Below are 22,299 nucleotides of genomic sequence, written 5' to 3' on the forward strand. Positions count from 1 at the left end.
TTCTGTTAGCTACCATCAATCAAGGGCATAGACTCTGAGAAGTACAAGTGAATTTGTGGATTTGTATCCAGCAGGAAAAACGTCAGCCCCAATGTGACTGTTTATTGCGCTCGAGGACGCCGACCCGTGTCGTATGAAGCAGCAAGCTGACTCCAGTGGTCTTTTTAAATTTATTTTATTTTTTTTAAGGTTTTATTTATTTTTTGACAGAGAGAGAGACAGCGAGAGCAGGAACACAAGCAGGGGGAGTGGGAGAGGGAGAAGCAGGCTTCCCACCGAGCAGGGAGCCCGATGTGGGGCTCGATCCCAGGACCCTGGGATCATGACCTGAGCTGAAGGCAGACGCTTAACTGACTGAGCCACTCAGGCGCCCCAAGACACATGTTTTTAGCTTCTAAAAATTACACCTTGGCACCACATACCACCGGGACTTGGAGAAGGTGAGATGGGGTCTCAGTCATCGAGAGCTCGGCTCTCAAACTTGATCGTGCCCACAGATCACCCGAGGGTCTTGTTAAAACGCGATTCTGACTCAGAAGTTCTGGGGCAGGGGGCACCTGGGTGGGTCAGTCGTTGGGCATCTGCCTTCGGCTCGGGTCATGATCCCAGGGTCCTGGGATCAAGCCCCACTTTGGGCTCCCTGCTCCATGAGAAGCCTGCTTCTCCCTCTCCCACTCCCCCTGCTTGTGTTCCCTCTCTCGCTGTCTCTCTCTCTGTCAAATAAATAAATAAAATCTTAAAAAAAAAAAAATAAGTTCTGGGGTGGGAACGATCCTCTGCAGTTCCAACACATCCCCAGGTGCTGCTGATGCTGCTGGCCCGAGGACCACACTTGGAGTGGCAAGGGCCCGGGCAAGCTCTCAGCTCTGTCTCGAGGGAACCCACTTCACCATCCTGAGAGGGGTTGGCATAAGATCACAGGGAGAGCCTAGCCAAGGGCAGTGGTCTCATGCTGGTGGGACTTCGGGCATAGTGGCAGGCTGGGGGGGGGGGGTTCCTGGGAGACTGCCCCTGCTCTCTCAGCTTGTGGTTACTAGCTACTGGCCACTCCACTGAGGAAAAGCCCCAGCCACGGTACCATGACTTGTGAGGGATGGGTGTCCTACTGCTTGTCAGTCCTTGGGAAGCAGACTTCCTTGGTGATATGCAAAGGCCCTGAGGCACATGTGACCTGGAGTATTAGAGGAACCGCGGAAGCCAGTGTGCCTGGAGCGTGGTGAAGGAGCCGGAAGCATGAAACGAGCAACGACGGAGGGAAGAAAACATCAGGCTCGAAAACCGTTATAAGGACTTGGCTGTTATGTTGAAGTGCCATGGAGAACCCCTGAAGAACTTGGGCAGATGAGTGACTCAAGATTTGAAAGGACCTTCTGGGGGCGCCTGGGTGGCACCGTCGGTTAAGCATCCGACTCTTGGTTTCAGCTCAGGTTGTGATCTCAGGGCCGTGAGATCGAGCCCCACGTGGGGCTCCATGCTCAGCGTAGAGTCTGCTTGAGATTCTCTCTCCCTTTCCATCTGCCCCTCCCGCTCATGCTCTAAGATAAATAAATCTTAAAAAAAAAAAATAATTAAAATAAAAAAATAAAAGGCCTCGCTGGGTGCAGTGCAGGAGAGGTGTGGGTTCTGCTTCAAGTCTGGCGTACCAGGGCTCAAGGTGGGCTTGGGAACCTCCATTCTCTCTGTGGTCGAAACCCAGCACCACGCCTTGCACAACTCCAGGGGCCCCTTCACATTGTTCTCTAGGTACCTGGTGCCGACTAGCTAGAGTCCGTGGCGGGCGACATCCGTGGGGCAGCCCTGGGCCAGCCCTGCCACGTCCACCCTTGAAGACACCCTACTTGAAGTGCTTCCGGTCTACAGGAGAGAGGGTGCCCCGGCCCCTAGGCTGTAAGAATTCGGATGTACACACATAGCACATCACAGGCCCCGGCTGGCCCCGAGCCAAGGCCTGCGACAGAGCTTCCGAGATCCCCCAACTGTGAAGGTGGGGTGAGTGGGGGGTCTGTCAGTCTTCTCATGCCCTGTGGGAGTCAGTCTCCCACGAGCGCCCAGATGTGCCCCGGGGGGCTGCATGACAAGCAGTGTGGCTCTGCTCCGACCAACTCGAGATTCTCAGCAGTGAGAGCTGGGCTCCCACGAGGCGGCTGGGCTCCGATGGGAGAGGAGGCTCCTGGGTGTGCAAGACGTATGTGACGCTGTCCCCCGAGGGCTACTTACCCGCACCGTCTGCTGTGAAGCCCTCTGACATTAGGGAAGCCAGGCAGGGGTAGCACCCATTTCACAGATGAGGAGAGTTAAGGCGCAGAGAGGCCTCTTCACAGGACCGTGATGGGAGAAGAAGCGTGTGAGCTGGAGGAAAGCCATTGTTTCTCCTGTCCGAGCTGGGCTCCCAGTTCAAACCCCAGCTCTGCTCCTTCCCAGGCCCATGCTAACCCCCTAGCTAAGCCTGTTTCCTCGTTGGCACGGCGGGCACCACGAGGGGGACTCCTAAAAGTGAATGAGAAACATCCGCATGCCTGCCCAGTGCTCATACACAGCAGGAGCCCAGTGAATGCTCTTGTCCAGACCTAAAGCAGCTGGGCTTGTGGCCCTTTTCTGAGGGAGGGGTCGGGCCCACTGGCCCTGAGACCAGGTCCCTAGCGTGGTCTGGCTGCTCCCGGGCCCTGCCCGTCCCGGCCTCGGCATCTCTCCCGGGGCGACGCTCAGGCATTCTGGGGCAGAGCCTTCCAGAAACCGCTCTCCATGCCAGCGCAGGCTTTCTGAGAAGCAACAGGCATGTTTTGTGTAAAAGGACAGCTCCAAAGCAGGGCTCTAGGGTCCCCCGTGGTACTTTGGAGAGACTAAGAATCAGTACCCTCTGTGTGTGGTGACGGCTGTTACCAGACTTCTGGTGGTGCTCTTTTCACAACATCTACATACATTGAATCAGTACCTTGTACACTTGAAGACTTGAAGCTAATATGACATCATATGTCAATTATATCTCAATACTACTTAAAAAACCCCTCGAGTCCCACACAGCTTACTGTCTACATTAGTAAGACTTGGTTATACTCCCGCCCTTCTTCAACATAATGGTATCGTTCCAGGAAACTCCTGCCCAAGAAGGGGAAGTTGTAAATAACTTTATTGTTCAGTCCGGGGGCTTCCTGAATCATTTAAAGGAACAAACGGCTTAATTCTTTGATAAATAGCATCAAAACAGAGTTTACATCTTAAGACTCTGTGATTTCCTTGCCTCAAAATGCCCCTTGCTGTGTCTGCTATCCTAAACCAGACCATAATCCTCACCCAGCCTTAGTCAAGGTGTCTATCCCCCACTGCATTGAAAGCCCACCTGAAACCACACTCCGAAATCTAACTACTGTGACTTCTGTCTTCCCATGGGGACACACTAGTTGGACTCTCTCAAGGCACAGCTTCCTTTGCCATGAGGAATCTGGAGCTTTGTCTGATCCAGGGGCCAATCTGGTGCTATTTTTGGCGAGCCAGGGTTTGACCAGAAGAAATGAAGTCCTCTGTCTGAGCTTTGAGGTGAGGGTGGGCAGCCTGTGTCCAGGCTCAACCACAAGGGACAGACAGAGCAGGGCCCCAGAATCGAGAAATAGGGATCAAGTGTTCCAGAGAGGCCTTCGAGGATCTTCTGGGGCAGCCCCCTTATCAACAGGAAACGGCCCGGAGAGGGAATGGGATCTGTCCAACTGAGCGCCAGCTAGGGTTGTTACAGGATTAAATGAGTTAAGATCTGCCACATGCTTAGACACTGCCTGGCCCAACTCAAGACAAACTCAGCTGGCCTTTCAGATTTAGAAAACAAAACCCGACTTGAACTCTGAACTCTTAACTTGAGCTGGCAGCGGAACCCCCGGAAGGCTTGCTGGAGCAGAGTGCCAGCCCCGCCCCGTGTCTGATTCTGGAGATCTGGGCTGGGGCCGAGAATTTGCACGTCTAACCAGCTCCCTCGGGTGTGCTGGTCCAGAGACCTCTCTCTGAGAACCACAGACCCTGAGGAATGAATTGCTAACGGTGTAATTTCTCGCATCGGTAAGGGAGAAACTGGGGGATGGCAGGTGCCTTCATCCTTTCCCAGGTCTGTGGTCGCCGTCCCCCCCGCCCCCCACCCCCGGGGCTGGGGTCTGGCTGCCCTGCAATAGCACAATTCTAGGCCACGCATCACCTCTACCTGGCCGCCTCGGCACCCACCTGTCAACATTCTGAGTATCATCCCAGGGTGGTGTCTTTTGAACCTCAAGCTTTCAACAAGAGAGGCAGCCCCTCAGGTTTGACACCCAGGCAATGGGAGGTCTCTGTGGAGAGAATGAACCCAGCACCAAGCAGGCGGATGAAACCAATGCGTTCTTTATTGCGGACTGAAGCTAAGTAAGGGCTCATTTACACTGTGGGCTCGGATCTGGGGGCTTCTCTCACGGCTCAGGCTTTCCCACACAGGCAAGGGCAAACTCTCCGAGCAGAGGAGAAAACAACTTCCAGAAGCAACAACCCCTTCAAAGGGCCTGACGTGAGGACGTGGGGGAGCAGGAGCTAGGTATGCAGAGGGGTATGCAGAGGGTAACCAGAAAGGCAGTGTCCAGAGGGCCAGGCAAACTCTCATCTGGTGACTTCAGGTCATTCCCTTCGCTGCAAGAGTCACGCAGACTCTGAAAAGATCTAAGAGCCCTGGGGTGTCCCAGGGCTGGCTTAGGGAGGGGGGTGAGCACAGGCTCAGAAACCTGGAGTAGCAGGGGGAGGGCTAAGAACCTCCACCCTCCACTCCAAGGACAACCCCAGGGTCACCCCTAGACCCTGGCTTCTCAAACGGTAAAGTGCTTATAGGAATCACCTAGGGATCTTGTTGAAATACGGGTCTGATTCTGGAGGCCTTGGCTGGGGCCTGGGATTCTGCATTTCTAATAAGTCCCAGGGATGCCCGTGCTGCTCGTCCATAGACCAGACTCTGAACTGCACGGCTTTGGCCACACAGTGCCTTTGTGCCTATCAGAAAAGTGCACTTCTTCTTTGACTCTGGGACACAGAGTGGGTGGGGCCAGGCCAGCCTGGACTGGGCCATAGTTCCCACTTGTCCACAGCTGAGCCCTGCAGCCCTGAGGATCCATCCGGACCTCCTTGACCTGCAAACCCCTTTCCCAGAGCTTGGTGAACCAGGCCTTATGACATAAGCAACTAAACACAGCATCTCTTGAGACACTGAGCACTCAGTGATGGGCCAACAATGGTCCAACCTGTCAGTCCTTGCCAGGAGACAGGGGGTCTGGGCAGGGGCAGGCCCCAGGGCCGGGGAGGGGAGAAGGAACACAGCATTCTGAGAATGAGGGTCTGGGCTGGAGAAGCTTAACCCTGGGAGTGGAAGAGAGGCTACCGGTGCGTGGATGTAGGTTTGGATGGCCTGGCCTGGCCTGCCCCACGTCCTGGGGTCTCAGGTATCTTCCACAGACCAAGACAAAGGGCCAGGCCAGGTGGGCTCTGGGCTCTGAGTCTGCTTGCTCCACAGATGAGAAGGTGGGAGGTGGATACCTAGGGCATCAAGAGGTCAGGAGTCAGGAGTTCTCCACACCACAGATATTATCAGAAAGCAAGAGCCCCAGGCCCTTTCCTGGTAGGAAATCAGTTGTCCCTGTTTGCCAGGTACTGTCCCAGTGGGAGCACTGCAGTCCCACGTCCCGGGCAAGGCCTCAGTCCCAGCCCTACGGCTTGGCCACATCCTAGACTCCAGGTGGAGGGCCCAGAAATGACTAGGCCATCAGGGCTTTTGGGTGGAGGCGTGGGAGCTGGGCAGCCACAAATCCAATGGTCCAAAGTGCCTTCTGCCCCCAGGTGGACCAGTGACGAGGCAGCCACAGACCATGGTGGTAGGCAATTACCTTGTACCAGAGCCACGGACACGACTGGCTTTGCTTCTCTTGGGCCACCTCTCTGCGGCTCAAGGGCTGATGCCAGGCACACCTGGTCTGTCCTGAGGCGCACTGGGAACTTCCTACCCCGCTGAAGTCTTCGTCATGAGGAAGGACCGAGCTGACCTGATGGGCCTTGGGCTCCTAATAAACGTTCTCAGCCCCGGCCAGCGCACAGGGCCGCACTGTCTCCACAGCTTTCCCACGACTCCTGGTTCAGGCTCCCGCCAATCCAGAGACCCACAGGGCTGAGGCTGGGGCCCCGTAGAGGGCCTCCTGCAGGTCGGTCCTCAGGAAGCAATGAACAGCTGGAGGCTGTCTCCTATTCCTCTCAGGGAAGCGGCTGGCTGTCAACACCAGCAACAAGGCCTGAAACCCACAGTGGCCCAGAAAGAGCTCGGTGATGGCCATCTGTGGGCTCGGAAGGTGCCTGATGATGTGAGGGTAACTTGAAGGCATGTGTTGCCCAAAGAGCCTCCAAGGCGCTCAAAGGAGGCAGAGGCCCCCCACCACTGCCCCTCTTCCCAAATAACAAGGCTCGGAGAGGGTGGGGGTCTGCCCAAATGTGCATGGAAGCTGTGAGTGCCCAGTGTCCAGGCTCCAGCCCCACCTCACCTCCGCCTCCTGGGCATCCAGGGCCCACTACTGCTCTAAGCTATCTATCCTGGACCAGCTGCGCCCCCTCCCACCACATGCTCTTTGGCCCACCCACCCCCAGCCCCCCAGGCTTGGCCTCCCAGGGGCCTGTGGGACTCCCTCCCCTCAGGGTGCCAGCCCAGGTGGCCTCTGTCCCCTGCTGGGTGGGCATGAGGAGCGAGGCCTAAGGTGGGGGGGCCCGGGCGCCCTCAGGAGACATGAGCATGTCAAACTTGATGAGTGGCGGAGCGATGACGCGCACCTCAGCACTCAGGGGGTTGAAGCGGAGGTTGATGCTGCGCAAGGCGGGCATGGCAGCCAGCTTCTCCACAGGTACATCTGTTGAGGAGAGAGGACAGGTTGGGGGCCGGGGGTAAGCAGGCAGAGAAGGACGGGGAACAGGAAGACGCTGATACAGCTCTCCATCACCCACTGCATGTGGGGCTTAGCGGCTGGCGCCCAGCCCCGGGTGGGGGGCCCTCGGAGCCCACTGCACCATTACAACCACATTCAGGGAAGCAGCCCCCCCAAATACAGCGAAACGTTAGCACTGCCGTGTATCCCAGCACGGCCACTCCTGGGTAGAACTGGAACAAGGGGAAACAGGTGCTCAAACAAGGACTTGGGCACAGATGTCCCCAGCAGCTGAGTGTCCCGCCACAGGTAAGCGGACAAACTCAACGTGGGTATATCCAAACAGCAGAACAGTATTCAGCCAGGAAAAGCAATGAAGCATTGCTACATGCCCTGAATCTCAGAAACAGGATGCTGAATGAAAGAAGCCAGACCACCAAAGTTAACATAGCGTACAATTCCATTTATAGGAAAGGTCCAGGATGTGCACCTCCATGGAGACCGAGAGTAGATGAGTGGTTGCCAGGGGCTGGGGGAACGGGTGCAGGGTCTCCTTTGGGGTGAGGAAACTACTTTGGAACGAGGTAAAGTGATGGTTGCAGAACACTGTGGATGTACTAAATACCATTGAACTGTACACTTTAAAATGGTTCATTTTATGTCACATGAGTTTTACCTCAATTGAGAAAAAAAAAAGGAGCAGAACAAGGCAGCAGCTATATTAACTCTTGCGAACACTCTACAGCGCCTCATACCTAACCTTTAAGATCACTCAGTCTTCGGGTCAAGTCCCTGGAGGCCACGTTAACAGCTGTGAGCCTAAAACAAATCACTAACCATCATATTACAGGATGTACCTCACGGGACTGCTTGAGGATGAACGGGGGAGTGCATGCGCTCTGCACAGTACTCCGTGAACATCAGATATGACTGTTAGAGGAACAGAGGGAAATACCACCACCTATCCAACAGGGTTGTTGTAAGGCTTAGAGAGTTAATACAAGGCACTCAGAACAGTGGCTGGACACAGAGCACGTAGCCAACAACCAGGAGCCAAGGCCCCAACACACAGGCCCAGGGATGAGCTGCCCTGGATGCAAACATCCCCTCCACCTTGCTCTAACTCTGCCAGCAGCCCACACACCATGGGACCTCCCAGCCCAGCCCAGGACAGGGCCAGGGCCTCACCCCTGAGTCCTGCACAACCTCAGGCCATCAGTAATGGCAAGAACCAACTCCTACCTCTTTTGGGCGCCTTGCATTGGGCAGATGAAGGGTTTTCTGTTTTTTGTGGTTGTTTTGTTTTTCATTTTGTTTTGTTTTTCACTTTGGCATGTTACACGCATATTCTTAACATAAGTAAATGGTACTGTGTTATAGATCTCATTCTGTTTCTGTGTGTTTTTTAATTAAGCACCAAAATTTTTTTTAAAGATATACATATAGCAAAATGCCTCAAGTGCAGGTAGATGAACACACAGGTAAACACTCCTGTGACCTCCATCCAGATCAAGCCAGAGCACATTTCAAGCATTCCCATAGGGCTCTCTTGTGCCTCTTTCCAGTTTATCACCCCCTGGTTTTTCTCACCACTGACTCACTTACCTGATCCTGAACTTAATCCAAGTGGAACCTACTAGTATATCTCTCTTTAGACCTCCAGCGTAACAATTTTTTACTTGGGGGACATTTTAAATATGATTTTCTCAAGTTACTCTTTTTACTTGGAAATAATTTCTTACTTATGAAAAGTTGCAAAGGTAGAAACAGTACAGAGAACACCACATAACCTTTCACCAAGATTAACCGGTTGTTAAATTTTACCTTATTTGCTTTATCATTTTGTGCCTGGGCCTTCTCTGCCTGCACGTGCAGATGCACGCACAAACACACACACGCAATTTGTTTTCTGAAGTATCTGAGGGTAATATACATATACCATGGCCCTTCATCCCTACTTCATTGTGTATTTCCTACGAATAAAGACATTCTCTGGGACGCCTGGGTGTCTCAGTCAGTTAAGTGTCTGCCTTTGGCTCAGGTCATGATCTCAGGGTCCTGGGATCGAGCCTTGTATTGGGGCTCCCTGCTCAGTAGGGAGCCTGCTTCTCCCTCTCCCTCTGCCCCTTCCCCCTGCTCATGTTCTCTCTCTCTCTCTCAAATAAATAAATAAAATCTTTTTTAAAAAAGTAAAAGACCTTTTCTGCCATAACCACAGCTATTGATTTCATAAGTTTACATTGCTAGAACCCTTACCTAACATATGGCCCATATTTCAGTTTTCTCAGGTGACCTAATCATGTCCCTTAGATCATTCCAGTACAGGATCCAGTGTAGGGGCAGGTGTTGCCTGTCTCTTTGCATTCCTTTCATGTGTCTTTTGTGATACTGACATTTTGGAAGAATATCAGGACCATCATCTCTGTCTTTTTAATAAAGAGTCCTATGTTTTGGGGCACCTGGCTGGCTCAGTTGGTACAGCAGGTGACCCATGATCTCAGCGTTGTGAGTTTAAGCCCCAAGCTAGGTGTTGGAGCCTACTTAAAAAAAAAAAAAAATTGGACAAAAAAGAAAAAGAATCCCACGTTTTGTGGTTGTCTGGTGCTTCCTCATGGTGAGACTGGGATTATGGGTCCTCAGCTGAAAGAGGTGGTAGGGTCTTGGGCTATCACACAGGAGACACACGGTATCCGTCCATCTGTCCCTCATACGTGATGTTAACTGTCATCACCCAGGCCAGGTGTTACTTGATTTCTCCACCGTGTAGTTACTGTTTTGTTCTTTTCCTCCCTTGCAACTTAAAAGAAGTCTGCGGGGACACACTTTAAGAGCGTGCAAATATTCTGCTCCTCGTCAAAATTAAAATCCGTCACCCCTAGATGTAACACCTGCTGATTCTTGCCTAATCTGATCTTTACGAAGGCTGCAAACTGACTTTCCAACTCCAGCAGCCTCTCGGCATTTTGCTGTAGGCAAGAGCCTTCCCTTCTCTTCCATGGATCTATTTATCAACAGTGTGGACTCCTATATTTTTACAGTTCCTTGCTGAATTTCATCATTTTGGTGCCCAAACTGCCCCAGATTTGGCCAGGGGGAGGCCCTCTGATCTGGCTCCAGAGTCCTGTGACCAGGACTTTTGAAGGGTAGTTAGGATTTCAATGACAGGAAGGGGCATTTGAGGCTGGAGGGAAGTAGGGCAAAAGAGTGGGGCTAGGATGCCAGACTGAGAGCTGGGGGCAGCGGAGGACTGGAAGGTTCTATTGGTGGCATCTAGATACAGTTCTTAAGTTTGCAGTAAGGCTCATCTCGAGGCTTTCCTGCCCCAGCCCTGGCATCAGCCATCAGGAAGTCCTCTTTCTCTTAATGGGAAGGGCATCTGTGCCCAATACTCATGGTGCTGGTGACCAAACCATGTTTTACAAGCTACCCACGAGGCCCTGCGCACATCTGCTTTGGACAGCTGCCTGGAACACCATCCTGAGTCCTCACCACCCTCTAGCTCCCCAGAGACCAAGGCCAGCAGCCTTGGTGGCCATGGGCAGGGAGAAAGCAACCCAAAAGACTTAAACTTGCATCAACAGGCGACTCAGTACCCATGGGGGCCTCTTCCCCCGCCAGGCCGTCAAGCCCAAGATGCACCCGGCAAAGTGCGAGTTTGTAGCCATTCGGGATCTCTGCCAGTGGTTGTTTTTGTTTAACTAATGAGTGTTGAGTGCTTGGTGACTTCAGCTCTTTGGGTTAAGTTTATCGATCCTCACAACAGCTCTGTAGCAGAGTACCATCTTGTCCCCATTTTATAGATGAGAAAAATTGTGGAGAGGTTAGGTAACTTGGCCGCAGTCACACAGGTGGAAAGTGCTGGAGTCAGGATATGAAGCTGGGCCAGCTGGCTTGAGTCTGGGCTCTTCATGCCACCTCCCACTGGGCCCTCCAGCCTGGCATCCCATTTCCCCCCACCCCGCACCAGCTAGGAAAACCCTCCACAGGTTCCCGTAGTTTAGCAGGAGACAGAAAACAGTCTTCCTGCAGGGCTTCCTGGGATCCAGCAGGAGTTGTGGCTTTCTGACCCAGGCACTCACAGGTCTCTGGACCACCCAGCTCCCTCCCAAAGTCCAGGGACTACCCCTCCAAGGGGAAGCCAGGGGCACAGAAACTCAGCTCTCTAAAGTCCCCACAGCAGGGCAGGCAAGGCATATTTGCTGATCTGCCCTAAGAGAAAGGGTTTCTTGGAGATTTCTCAGATGCATTCTAGAATCTTCCATGCCTCCTTGTTCTGCTCTGCATCACAATACAGAATAAACCTGTCCCTTCTTCCATGATAGAATTTCTGAAACTTGTAGTCCAAAACGTTCTTTGGGTGAACGCCCCCCTCCCAGATCCTTTACTTCCTGTGATATGTTGGGGGATGTGGGTAGGTGGTGGTGAAGATGTTGGGCAGAGCTTTGGAATCACAAAGAGAAGACTAGCTTTTCCAGTGCCTGACCATTGCCCCAGGCGGGATCTCTGAATCTCAGCTTTCTCGCCTGGGAAATGCAGGGAGACGGTAAAAGCCAGGGGATGACCTCCCGCAGTGCTCCGGCTGCTGGCAGCAAGCATCAGTCGGCCCCTGGCTCCCTCTCACCGGGCTGGAATCCGAGCACCACCCCCATCCCCGAGGATAAGCACAAGCACTCGGGCCTCAGTCCCGGAGTTTGGCCAACTGGGCCAGCAGTGGGTCGTCCCCAGGAGATGACCTGGATGGAAGGGCAGAGGTGCAGAGCCCCAGAATGCCCCTGCGAGGGTCACAGCTCCCCAAGCCCCCTACTGATGTGGAGAACAAAGGCAGAAGGAAATGTAATAAAATTAAAGGTCCATATAACCTGCAGCCCATGGACAAATACTTGAGGCGGGCAGAGTATAAAGATCCTCCAGGAAGCTCCCAGCTGTCTTAATGTTAAAGCCTTGCTAGAGGGATAAACAACCTTGGTTTGACAAAAGCAAGGCCTCAGGTTTCCAGCGAGTCTTCTTTAGCATATGAAAAGCCTTTTGAAACTCCCCTATCTTTACTTCCCCCCCAACCCCACCCCAAAGTATTTCATCAGTCGCTCCTCACACCCATCTTCCCACGGGTCATGTCACTGGGCTTTAATAAAACGACCTTTTTTGCACAAAAGACGTCTCAAGAATTCTTTCCTGGTGGTCGGCTCTGGACCTCCCCAACCTCCCCAACATTCCAAAACAACATCACTCACCACCTCTCCGAAAAAGTCAGGAGCCCTGGATATGGCCTCCGCTGAGAGGACCAATCTGAACGTCCCTCGAGGTACTCCTGTTCATGGGTTGCTGGCCAGGCGTTGTACAGATTACGGCAGAGGGACCATGAGAGCTGGGAGCAAGTTGGAAACTGAGGCACAGTGGGAGGAAGCAACTTTTCCCCAGATTGCCAGCCCCTGGGTGGCCAGGCCGAGGTTGACACGGCCTGCTCAGAACGTAGAGAAGGCACGCGCAGGAGTCCCAGGGCTGGAGCAGGCAGCCAAATATGCTCCCAGGAACTCGCCCTCCCTTAGCACTTTGGGGGACCAGGCTCAGAGCTCCCTGAGTGCCCAGCTCTCTTTGTTAGCACGGGGCCTAGTCCCTGGCCCGGCACATGCCCTCCCCCCGCCCCGCGTCCCCCCTCTCCTGTGGCACAGGAAACTCAGGAGCTCCTGAAGGCAGGGGCTATTCTTTGTCCTTGAATCCCCAGGGTGCAGAGGGTGGGGCTGGTCTTTATCTGTCTGGAGGCAGGAGCCTACGTGTGACGGAGGCACTGGGAGGGACCCAGAGCCCAAGGCAGACCTGGAGGCTCAGGTAAAGAAGCAAAGACAAGACTTTACCAGAATGTGGGGTTTGAAGCAGACTTACTCCTGAGAGGGGAGGAAAAGCAAGATGAATGACCCCAGTCCCCACCCACCCAGCACTTCATCCCGCAACACTGAGGGGCAAGGCCAAGGCCAGAGCTGGTCTCCATCCACCTGTCTCTCAGCCCCCAGAAGGAAATCATGATAGGCAGGTTTCACAGAGCAACTCACTAAGGGCTGGACCCCGGGCTGAGGGTGACACAACCTCAACTGTCAATACAGCTTCAATTCAGGGTGGGGGTTGATGTTCGAAGCTGCTAAGTCACCCCATCTCCTCACCTGCCACTGGGGACCACTGGTCCTGCCTCAGTTTCTCCAGAGGGGGTCGGACTAGGACGTTTCTCTCTCTGGACTCCTGACTGCCCCTCATCCCTGAGCCAGGGAGGGGGCCAGTGACCCAGAGTGGCTGGTGCTCATGAGAGCAGGAGGGGGGTCTTCCTGTGATGGCCCTGCCCTCGGTCTGCTGGATGTGACATGAAGACCAGGTGTGGCCCTGCCTTGGAGCAAGTCCCCATGACTCCAGGCCTAGAGTTCCCAGCTGTCGGGTCTGCAGAGCTCTTGGAACCACTCTGCCGCAGACAGGGGCGGCTTCGCAGGTGCAGAGCCGGAAGTAGGTGGAGCTCCGGGCCCTGACATACGTAACTGCTCAAGTCGTAGAAGCAGCTTTGAGGACGGAGCAAGGGGGCCACCAGACTGTCAAAACCAGCAGAGTCAACCAAGTGGAGCAGCCAAGCTAGCAAGCGACAAGCCCAAGAGGCCAAATAGAAGTTTCTGGATAAGGTTTAAAGAAGAAAATTTATACTCATAGCATCCTGACGAGAGAGAGAGAGAGAGAGAGAGAGATGGCGGGAGGGTGGAGGAGGATATGAAATGATCTGCATTTTGTGGACGGGGAAACTGAGGCTGGAGAGGTTAAGTAAGCTTCCCAAGGGCACAAGACACCCTGGCATCATGGAGGTAACAGAAGCCAGTCGCGGGACTTTGGCACACATGGAGAGGAAGAGGGCCTCAATTCTCCCTCTCACCTTCATATTCTAGCCCCAAGGCCACCTCCTCTGTCGTTCCCTGTGGTCCCCAACCAACTCCCATAACACTGTCTACCAGACACGCATTGTGCATTGTGTTCTGTGACCAGGGAATGTGCTTGCTCACCCTGCAAATGCAATGCCTAGCACAGTGCCCACGGGGTGCTCAATGACTGTGTTGGATGAATGAATGGATGGATGTTTTGCCTCCTAAACCAGATCATAAGCTCCTTCAGGCTTGGGACCACGCTGGGCTCTGCCATCACCACCACTTGCTTAAGCGGCTCTGACCACAGCACATTCAAGAGCTGGGGTCCTTCCCCTGGCCTGACCCACTCCGTGCACACCTGCCAGTCAGGACCAGGCATCTGTGAACCAAGGTTGTGTGATAGGTCGCAGGCCCGTTAGTACCAGTCACCCAATTCAGAAAATGAGAAAACACTGTTGAGCAAAACCATAATCACCTATGTCCCACCATCTAGAACCAATCACTGGCAATGTGTTGGTATATGGCCTTCCCAACTTACTAATATGCATGTGCGTGGTAGGTGCATCTAGATTCCAAAAAAGGCCTAGATCCTATGCCATAGCATGCTTTTCTCAACGATGTAAACACCTTTTCAGGTTGCAAGTCAGTGACATTTCTATGACTGCACGGTAGCCCATGGTGTGCAGAGGGACACTCAGCTTATTTCCAATTTTCACCATTACAGATAACAAGAGGCGGAGTCCACAAGGCATTCTGGGGTTCCTTCATCTCTCAGCCTGTGACTACAGAATGTAGGACGGGAGGTTCTAGAATCCTTTTATGAAGCCACAGTCCTGCTCCTCTGACTTTCCCAGGGACCCCAGTGCCTGGTGGTGATGGGAAGGAACTTCCACAGTGAGGCCTAAAGCCCCACAGAGGCCCGTGGCAGAGAAGAAGGCCCCAACCCGGACTGGGCACCATGAAGGCTGTATGGGTGGGGCACGGTGCTCCTCTTCTTCCTGTCACCTCACTAGGCTGCAGCCCGGCGACCCCATGCCCTGCCTGACCTTCCTCCCACGGCAGACAGCCATCCAGACTCTTGCCCATGTCTGTGGAAGCTTAAAGTAATCAATAATAGCAGAATCCAAGTGGGGTATATTTAGAGGAAATTACTTCTCCGAGGTCAGCTTGACCTTCCCTCACCAGTCATTAGCACCACTGCCCAGGAAACTTGTTTTGTGCCAGTGGGACCTGCTAGAGACAGGCTGATAAAAATGGTCACTCCAGAGCACTATTCTTCATACGTGTGGCACCCATGGTGTAAAAAGACCCTGAGAAGGGGAGGGGTCTGGGCACAGGGAGGTGGCAAAGGATACTAAGGGAGCCGCCAACACAGAACTCAGCAGAGACCAGCCCTCTGATTTCTGCTTTGGATGCAGCTGGGCCCCATGACCTCTAAGGTCCCTTCTGTAATTAGGGTCCAAGACTCCCCAGCCTGGTGGCCCAGGGCGCAAGCTGTCTGGCTTCCCAGGCAGCTTAGAAACCACATGGCGCCCCACACCGTCCCGCAGGCTGGAGTGCACTAGAGAGTTCACACATGGCTGGCTGGCTCGCCCCTGACCTGGACAAACGCCTCTGGCCAGAATTCCTGGTTTTGCAGGACTCTGGGGAGTGTGGAGTCTGCTTCTTTGGGACACCTCCTCAATGGCCCCTGAGATCCTGGGTAAAGATACAGGGGCGGCGCCCCAGCCTAGGGCCTGAGGCCAGCGCCTGGGAAGCCATGTTGGCCTCTCCCGGTGCCTGTGGGCACATTCATGCTCAAGGATCCAGGCTGGCCTAGCAGCCGGCCCGTCCCCATTCCCCAGCCTGGATGCAACACTTGGCGGCTGGAAACCTAGCCAACTAAATCAAGGATGCAGTGCTAAGCTGAGCCAAGCTTCATGTCCCCACTCAAAAGAGACAAGCAGGTAAACTACGGTAATATAGCGGAACAGAGAATCATGCCTGTAACCAGAAAGCTCCCGGGGCACACTCACATTCACATTCCTCACTCATGGCTGGGTCTGTCCCTCCCCAAGGCTTGGAAGGAGCCAGGCGCGGGCAGTGACTGAGCCTACCCCAGGGCCCTGGCCTAAGCATCCTAGTTGGGGCGGGAGGTGGGGAGGGTGGCGCAGGAAGGACATGGAAGTAGCCCCTGCCCTCCAGAGGTACAGAGGACACCGCATGCCCCTGACAATCCTGCAAGCTGAGTGCCACGGCCCTCAGGGAAGACAGTGTGGATCGGAAGTTGGAAGCCCCCTGCTGAAAGAGAGGCCATCTGGGGGAAGGGGATGGGGCAGAGACCCCGTCCTTACCTCGGATCTGCCATTTAGAGTCGCGCCACCTCAGGCAGCCCCTCAACTTCCCTGAACGCCCACCTCTCGTCTTTCAAATGGTCCTCTGCCTCCTGAGGTCACAGGGGTCATCATGGGGGGGACCATCACACACACTCCAAGGAGGACGGAGTTACCAAGCTGTGGAGGGTGTGGAGGGTGTGGCGGGCACCCCAGTGAGAGGACAGAAAGCACAGAGTGCTTTAAGAATCCGTGACCGTGGCAGCACTCATGGGAGCTAGATGGCAGCTGCCCTGGTGTGGGCACCCAGCATAAGGTGTAGACTTGAGGATTCGCTGTGTTGTACGGCTGAAACTCATGTAGCATCGTGTGTCAACGGTACTCAGAAAATAAGAGACTCCATTAATGCACCTAGACACACTCCCCCCTCCCCCATTCACTACAAGCTTCGGGGAAAGCAGAAGGAAGGAGGAGAGAAGTCGGTGCTGTGTGTGAGCCCCTCCTCCGCCTCCATCCCCAGGTTGGCCAGCAAAGGCGGGCTGACAGGCGTCACCTCCCGCACACTCCCCAGGCCAGGCTCCGAGAGGCGGTCCAAGATGGATCGTGACAGTCTTCTTCCTAAGGGATGCAGTCTTACTGGCTGGTCTGGAGACAGCTGAGGAAGGAAATCAAATTGCCTGGCCCTCACCTTCGCGGTCAGATTTCTGGTCTTTGCTCTCCGTGCCTATCCTTCCTCCCTGCTGATGTCCCTGCTCCCCCCTCCCCACAACATCTCCCTCACTTGGGCCCCTGGAAGGCGCCTCCAGAGCCCCCACCCCCAGGCTCTTCCGGGCCTCTTTTAGTGGCCTCCAAATGCCCAGAGAATGACAGTTGGGTTGTCAGCGCTCAGTAAGCGTCTGCCATTCCCTCCCTCCAGCTGGCAGAGAGCCTGTGGAGGACCAGAACTGTCTAATCTGCTGTGTGTATGACAAGTGTCTGGGGGGGGGGGGGGGGGATGACAGGATATGCAGATGGAAGAGTAATCACCTCCCCTAAAGGTTCTTCTCCCTGCACGGGGGTGGGGGGCAGAGGTGAAAATGGCTGCTTTGAAAATCCTTTCCATGTTTGCCAAACAAGGTTCCTAACGCTAACTTTACAAAACCGTCTGCTCAGGTTTAAGACCACTGTCAGAGAACTAAGACGTCCCTGACTATGTGAAAAATAAGAAAAGCTCCTAAGACAACCAGCAGATAGGAATGAGCTATGTAGCCCCCTACTCCGACCCCCAGGGAAACCAGCTTCGGAGAAACAAAACTTAGGTTGAAGGCAGGAGGCGGGGAGATCTGAGCCAGTGGCGTGCTGACTCATAGTTCACAATCCACTCCCTGAGGAGGAAAATATCCGATGTGGAACATCTGCCGATGTTTTGTGGTGCAAATACTCCCACTGTGGCCAATTTCAAGCTGCTTAACCTGATTGAGCACCCCCAGGTGCTCACCCCAGCAGGACTGCAGGCTCCTGCATGGAAGGTGCTGGCGCTCAGGCCAACTCCACACTTAAACTAGGACTCTCTGGCACAAACTTGTACTCTGGGAACCGGCCCACTGTTTTATTACCCGTATGTTGTCAGTTGCCTTTGGCTTCTAGATCAAGTTCCTTCGGAAAATGCTAGGTAAGTGTGTTGTGCTACAGGGAGGAGAGAGTACTTTGTGGGCACCAGGGTAGCACAGCACCATGATCAGGGTGGGGGACATGCAGGGGACAGTAGGGTCAGTGTAAAAGGGGAACTCCAAGGGAAAGATGCAAGTCCACAGAGCTCACCCCAGCCACCCTTCCAGCCAAGTGTCAGTTGTCATGGCCAGGCTGTGGTTTTCCTCATCCTGATGTAGCTACAGACACACAGAGCGGACAGACACTGGGAGGAGGAGGAGGGTTACAGCTTCTTCAGGATAGAATGCAGGTGTTGATGGAAGGTCTGGTCCAGCTCAATGGTTCTATCATGCCTGCACTTTGGGCCCAGCTGGGAAGCTTTAAAAAATCTTCAAGCCCAAAACCCACCACCAGAGATTCTGATTTAATTGGCACGGAGTGTGGTCTGGACATGAGGGTTTTTAAAAGCTCCCCGGATGATTTGAATGTGCAGCTTAGCTTGCACACTGCTGGTCTTACCCATGAGGCTTAATGGGAGAATCTGGTGAAAATCCACACATAGCACTTCCGTCCTGGGACGCTACCCACCTTTCTGCTCTGTGAGAGAGAACTGTCAGGAGCGAGGCTGACAGCCTAGGTGGCCTAGGAAATCCTGCCTCACTACCTTACACCCTTTTCTCCACCCCAGGGGAGCTTCCTTCTGACCAAAATTCTACGTCTCAGCCATGACATTGCTGTGGCTTTCTATCTCCCTACAGCTATGTGCAAAATCTGCTCTCCCTGTACCAAGCACGGTTCTGAATAGCTGGAGTTCCGAGGCAAGACTGTTTGGGCTGGAACTCTGGCTCTGCCTAGGCAGCATGGCCCTGGCCAAGTTACTCAACTTCCCTATGCCTCGGTTTCCTCACCAGGGGAGGACAGTACCTGCCTTACAAGGTTGTCACGAGGATTCAACAAGAGCAAAATGCTTGAAAAATGCTTAGAGAAGATCGGACGTGAAGTAAACGGTGACTGAGTACCAGCTAATGTCACTGACCATGCCAAAGCCCCGGCAGACGGCGGAACGTGCTTTGTCCATCTCTGTCTCCAGCACAGCGCCTGGCACACGGCAAGCTGTTCAATCGAAAAATGACCCCTGGCAAAGGAATGGATATTTCCAATGCCTCAATTTGTGTCTGTGGCCCTGCAAGCCTCGTTCCCTGAACCAGGCACATGCAAGGCGGAGCTCTGCGGTTGGGAGCGAAGGGGTTGCTCTCCAGCACTCTGGACAGGGCCAGGAGGCTGGCCGGAGGCTGGCCGGCTGGCTAATGGAGCGCGCAAGTGTTTTGTTGTTTTAACAAACGTCAAACAACTCCTTTCTTGCTGTTTCCCTGCGGGCTACCAACAGAATGCCAAGAGCATCCTGGATAATTGGAGGTTCCGAGTAATCAAGGCTTTACCACACAGTGGCTGGCACAGATAATGCCATTCCATTTGGGCAGAGACCCAGTGTGTGAGGTCTTTTACCCAGAGACCCACTTGTTCGGTCCCTGTGGGCAGACACACATGAGCAGGGGCCGCGAACAGGAGCTCCCCTGCCCCCATGTCGGCTGGGGGGGGGGGGCATGCCTAACTTGCACTAATTGCTGTTAAAACCTGTTTGTTTGCTCCCAGCCTCTCCCTCACCCTGGCTCCACGGGCGGCCAGTGCCCCCTGCACTGTGTGGCTGATGATTACCTCCCCAAGCTGCCTGCCAGCTCGAGGGATGCCTGCACCAACTGCTCGCTGCTCGTGGGCACAGCAGGGTACTCTGTTGTGCTGGACGAGGGCATGCTGGGAGACAGCAGGAGTCTGCCGTGGCTCTCAGGCAGCCCCACGGTGAGGGCAAGTCATTGTCTCCTGAGCCCTGTGACAGTGCTTGGAGGAGGGGGCAGGGCAAGGCTCAGACTGCTATCAACTGGCTGGGCTCAAGGACAGCCAAATTCAGTGCCCAGGGAGGGGACTGGCTCCATTTTCCCCAAGACAGGTTTACAGGCCGAGTCCAGACTCAGGAGAAAAGTGCCAGGGGTGTGACTTTGTCCTCGGGAACCTGCGAGTCGCGTCGAATCCTTGCCCGGCTGACAGGCTGCACACAGTGATCACTCTGTCTTCTCAGCTACTAAGTGCCCATCTCAAATCCCCTCTTCACGGAAGCAAGTGAGGTGCCAGGAGTGAATGACACAGCAGCCTGCTTCAGGGTGTGTGAATCTGGTGGGGGTAGGTGAGGTGGGTTTCAAGGGATCTGGATGGGTGCCACGATTCTGCCAGGGGCTGGCCCCAGAGGACCGGCAAACCTTTCTTGAGCAGCTGAGCCCTGCCCCGGATGCTGTGGCCCACTAATTAGCCTCTCTCCGACCCTTTAGCCATGGCCCGTGTCTCCTCCGTCCTGGTCCCTGGGTAAATGCAAGAAGAGGCCCAGCAGGCTGGAGGGCAAGGAGTGAGGGAAGAGGCTGAGCAGGCAGCGTGTGGTCAGGACTCCAGGCTGGCTGAGCAGCAGGCGGACCAGCAGCTGGTGGGAAGGGACCACAGCGAACCCGGGCACCAGCTCCAAAGGGGGGAAATGTCCTCCCCACTCTGCAGCAGGGACGAAACAGAGGTGTGCAGAGGGGAGGTGATGTGCTCGTGCTAATGACATAAGTGGGGTTTCGGCCCTGTGCCTTTTCGGCTACAAAACTCTCTGCTTTTGTCATCACCGTGGGGGGGGGGCTCCCCTTCTGTCCGGAGTGACGACAGGCAGGCAGGCCTGGAGAAACTCTAAGAAGCCTTCCCTGCTGTGGTTCAAGCCGCCTCCTGGGCCCCGGGGAAGCTCGGAGGGCAACTGGTGCTGACAGATCAAGGCACCTGCCCTGGAAAGCTGCCAAGACAGAAGTGCCCCCACTACGCCACTGCCTGGTTGGCCAGGAGGCAGGGGCCTTGGGTCCAGAAACATTTGTTTTGGCCAAGATTCCCTACTCTCTGCTCCCTTTTCCTATGGAGCGTCGGTGGGTCTGCAGGGTGGGCAGCAAGCCTGACTTCTCAAAGCCCTTGAGGCCTGGACACAGCCTCTCCCTGGCCTCGCAATTCGGATCGACGAGGACCAGGGCCTGGCTAAACCCCGAGTGGGACAAGGTGGAGAGGAGGAGCTCAAAAGATACAACCAGCTGATTCCACAAGTGACGTTTGCAGCTCTGGGCACAGGCTGCGGACGGAGCAGCGTGTTCGCACTGGAGGGCACACAGCACACCACTGACTCATCCGTGTGCAGACCAGACCAGCCCCTCCCCCAGCAGAGCCGGCAGCCTGGTGGGGAAGGGAAAGGAGGGTAAGAGTCCAGCTTCTCGGCCTGTCTTAGGGGCCGACAGGCCTCTCACAGCAGGCAGCGAGATACAGGAAGTCTGTCTGCTAATCGGCTTCTTGCAAACCAGCGGCTAATGAGGCCTCAGAGTGTACCCTCTCCGGGAGAGCCTTCTCTGCAGCTACGGGCGCTTTCCAGGGCTGAGGGGGGCCAGTGGGCGAAAGCCGTCCCTTTGTGACCTGCCAACTTGTTTATGAGTGCCTACCAGACACGTGGCATCCCACACCTGTCCCTTCATGCAGCTTCCCACACTCTCCTCTCCCATCAAGTGAAGACACATGGGCCTGGACCATCAAAGACCTGGGTGAGAATCCTGCCTCTACCGTGTCCTTGTGCAGGCTGCTTGACCTCTGCGAGCCCTTCTTCTCAGCTGTCAAGTGGTGATCCTGCGTCCCATCCAGAAGAGAGGCTTGAGCGGATGAAAGGAGATCATTGCAGGACACCTGTGCTAGGCACCCATTGATCTCTTGATCTCAGGGTCTTGGTTTTGGAAAGTCTGTATTCTTTCCACTTCTGCACTCCGCCTCCTCCAGGAAGTCCTCCGAGTCCCACCTCTATGCGCACCACTCCCTCAGCACGTGGAACTCAGTGCGTCTGCCTCATCGTCACAGAAGTGAGTTCTGAGAGCAACCAGAGCCTGCAGAACCTCTCACTATGGGGCAGAGTGGTAGAGCACCCAAAGTGAAACAAACCACATTCCCTCTGCCCCTGTGACTCTAATCAATTTATTCTGTGGCACAGCATGAGGCTCGAACAGGCATGCAACAGTCAGGGGAGGGCGATCCTGAGGCCCTGGCAGGCATCTGTGCCCCCAGGCCAGGAGGACAGCAGAGGCTGCATTCTGGAGGATCTCTTCTCTTGCTGGAGGCCAGGGTGAAGCTGCAGCTCCCTGGAAGGTTCTGCCCTCCCCTGCCTGCCAGAGAAGGGAGAGGATGCTGTGATCCAGGGCCCAGGCCCCAGGCCCCCTGGAAACACTGGGCCAGGGCAGCGGTGCAGGTGACCCCTTGGCCAGCCATGCTCCCTCCAAGTCCCCACAGAGTCCCCACTCCCATCCTTGTATTGCAGGGACAAGGGTCCTATCCTTGGGGAAACCTGACGTGTGAGGGCAGGTGCCATGATCCAGATAAACCACAGCAGAAGACTGAAGCCCCGGGGGTAGGGTGGGGTACAGACTCTCAATCGGCACACTGCTGCCCCCTCCTTGGTCACTTGTTAGA

The 22,299-nt window shown here is 54.7% G+C and overlaps 1 protein-coding gene across 6 annotated transcripts in view; it reads right to left on the reverse strand.

Moving 5' to 3' along the window:
- The window catches only part of LRRC20 (leucine rich repeat containing 20), a 140,030-nt gene that overhangs the window by 24,701 nt on the left and 93,030 nt on the right, over positions 1 to 22,299 (reverse strand). For 3 of the 6 annotated variants that reach the window (XM_064594750.1, XM_064594749.1, XM_045877993.3), the window contains exon 5: positions 4,344 to 6,884. The exons of the other annotated variants lie outside the window; for them this stretch is intronic. In XM_064594750.1, coding sequence (XP_064450820.1) covers positions 6,730 to 6,884 — 155 coding nt within the window. In that variant the 3' untranslated portion in view covers positions 4,344 to 6,729. Of the gene's footprint in view, positions 1 to 4,343; positions 6,885 to 22,299 lie in introns of those variants that run through there. 6 annotated transcript variants of the gene reach the window in all.

Source organism: Mirounga angustirostris, unplaced genomic scaffold (assembly GCF_029215605.1).
Source record: "Mirounga angustirostris isolate CCGP_5_RB_7025 unplaced genomic scaffold, mMirAng1.0.hap1 SCAF_6, whole genome shotgun sequence".
NCBI lineage: Eukaryota > Metazoa > Chordata > Mammalia > Carnivora > Phocidae > Mirounga > Mirounga angustirostris.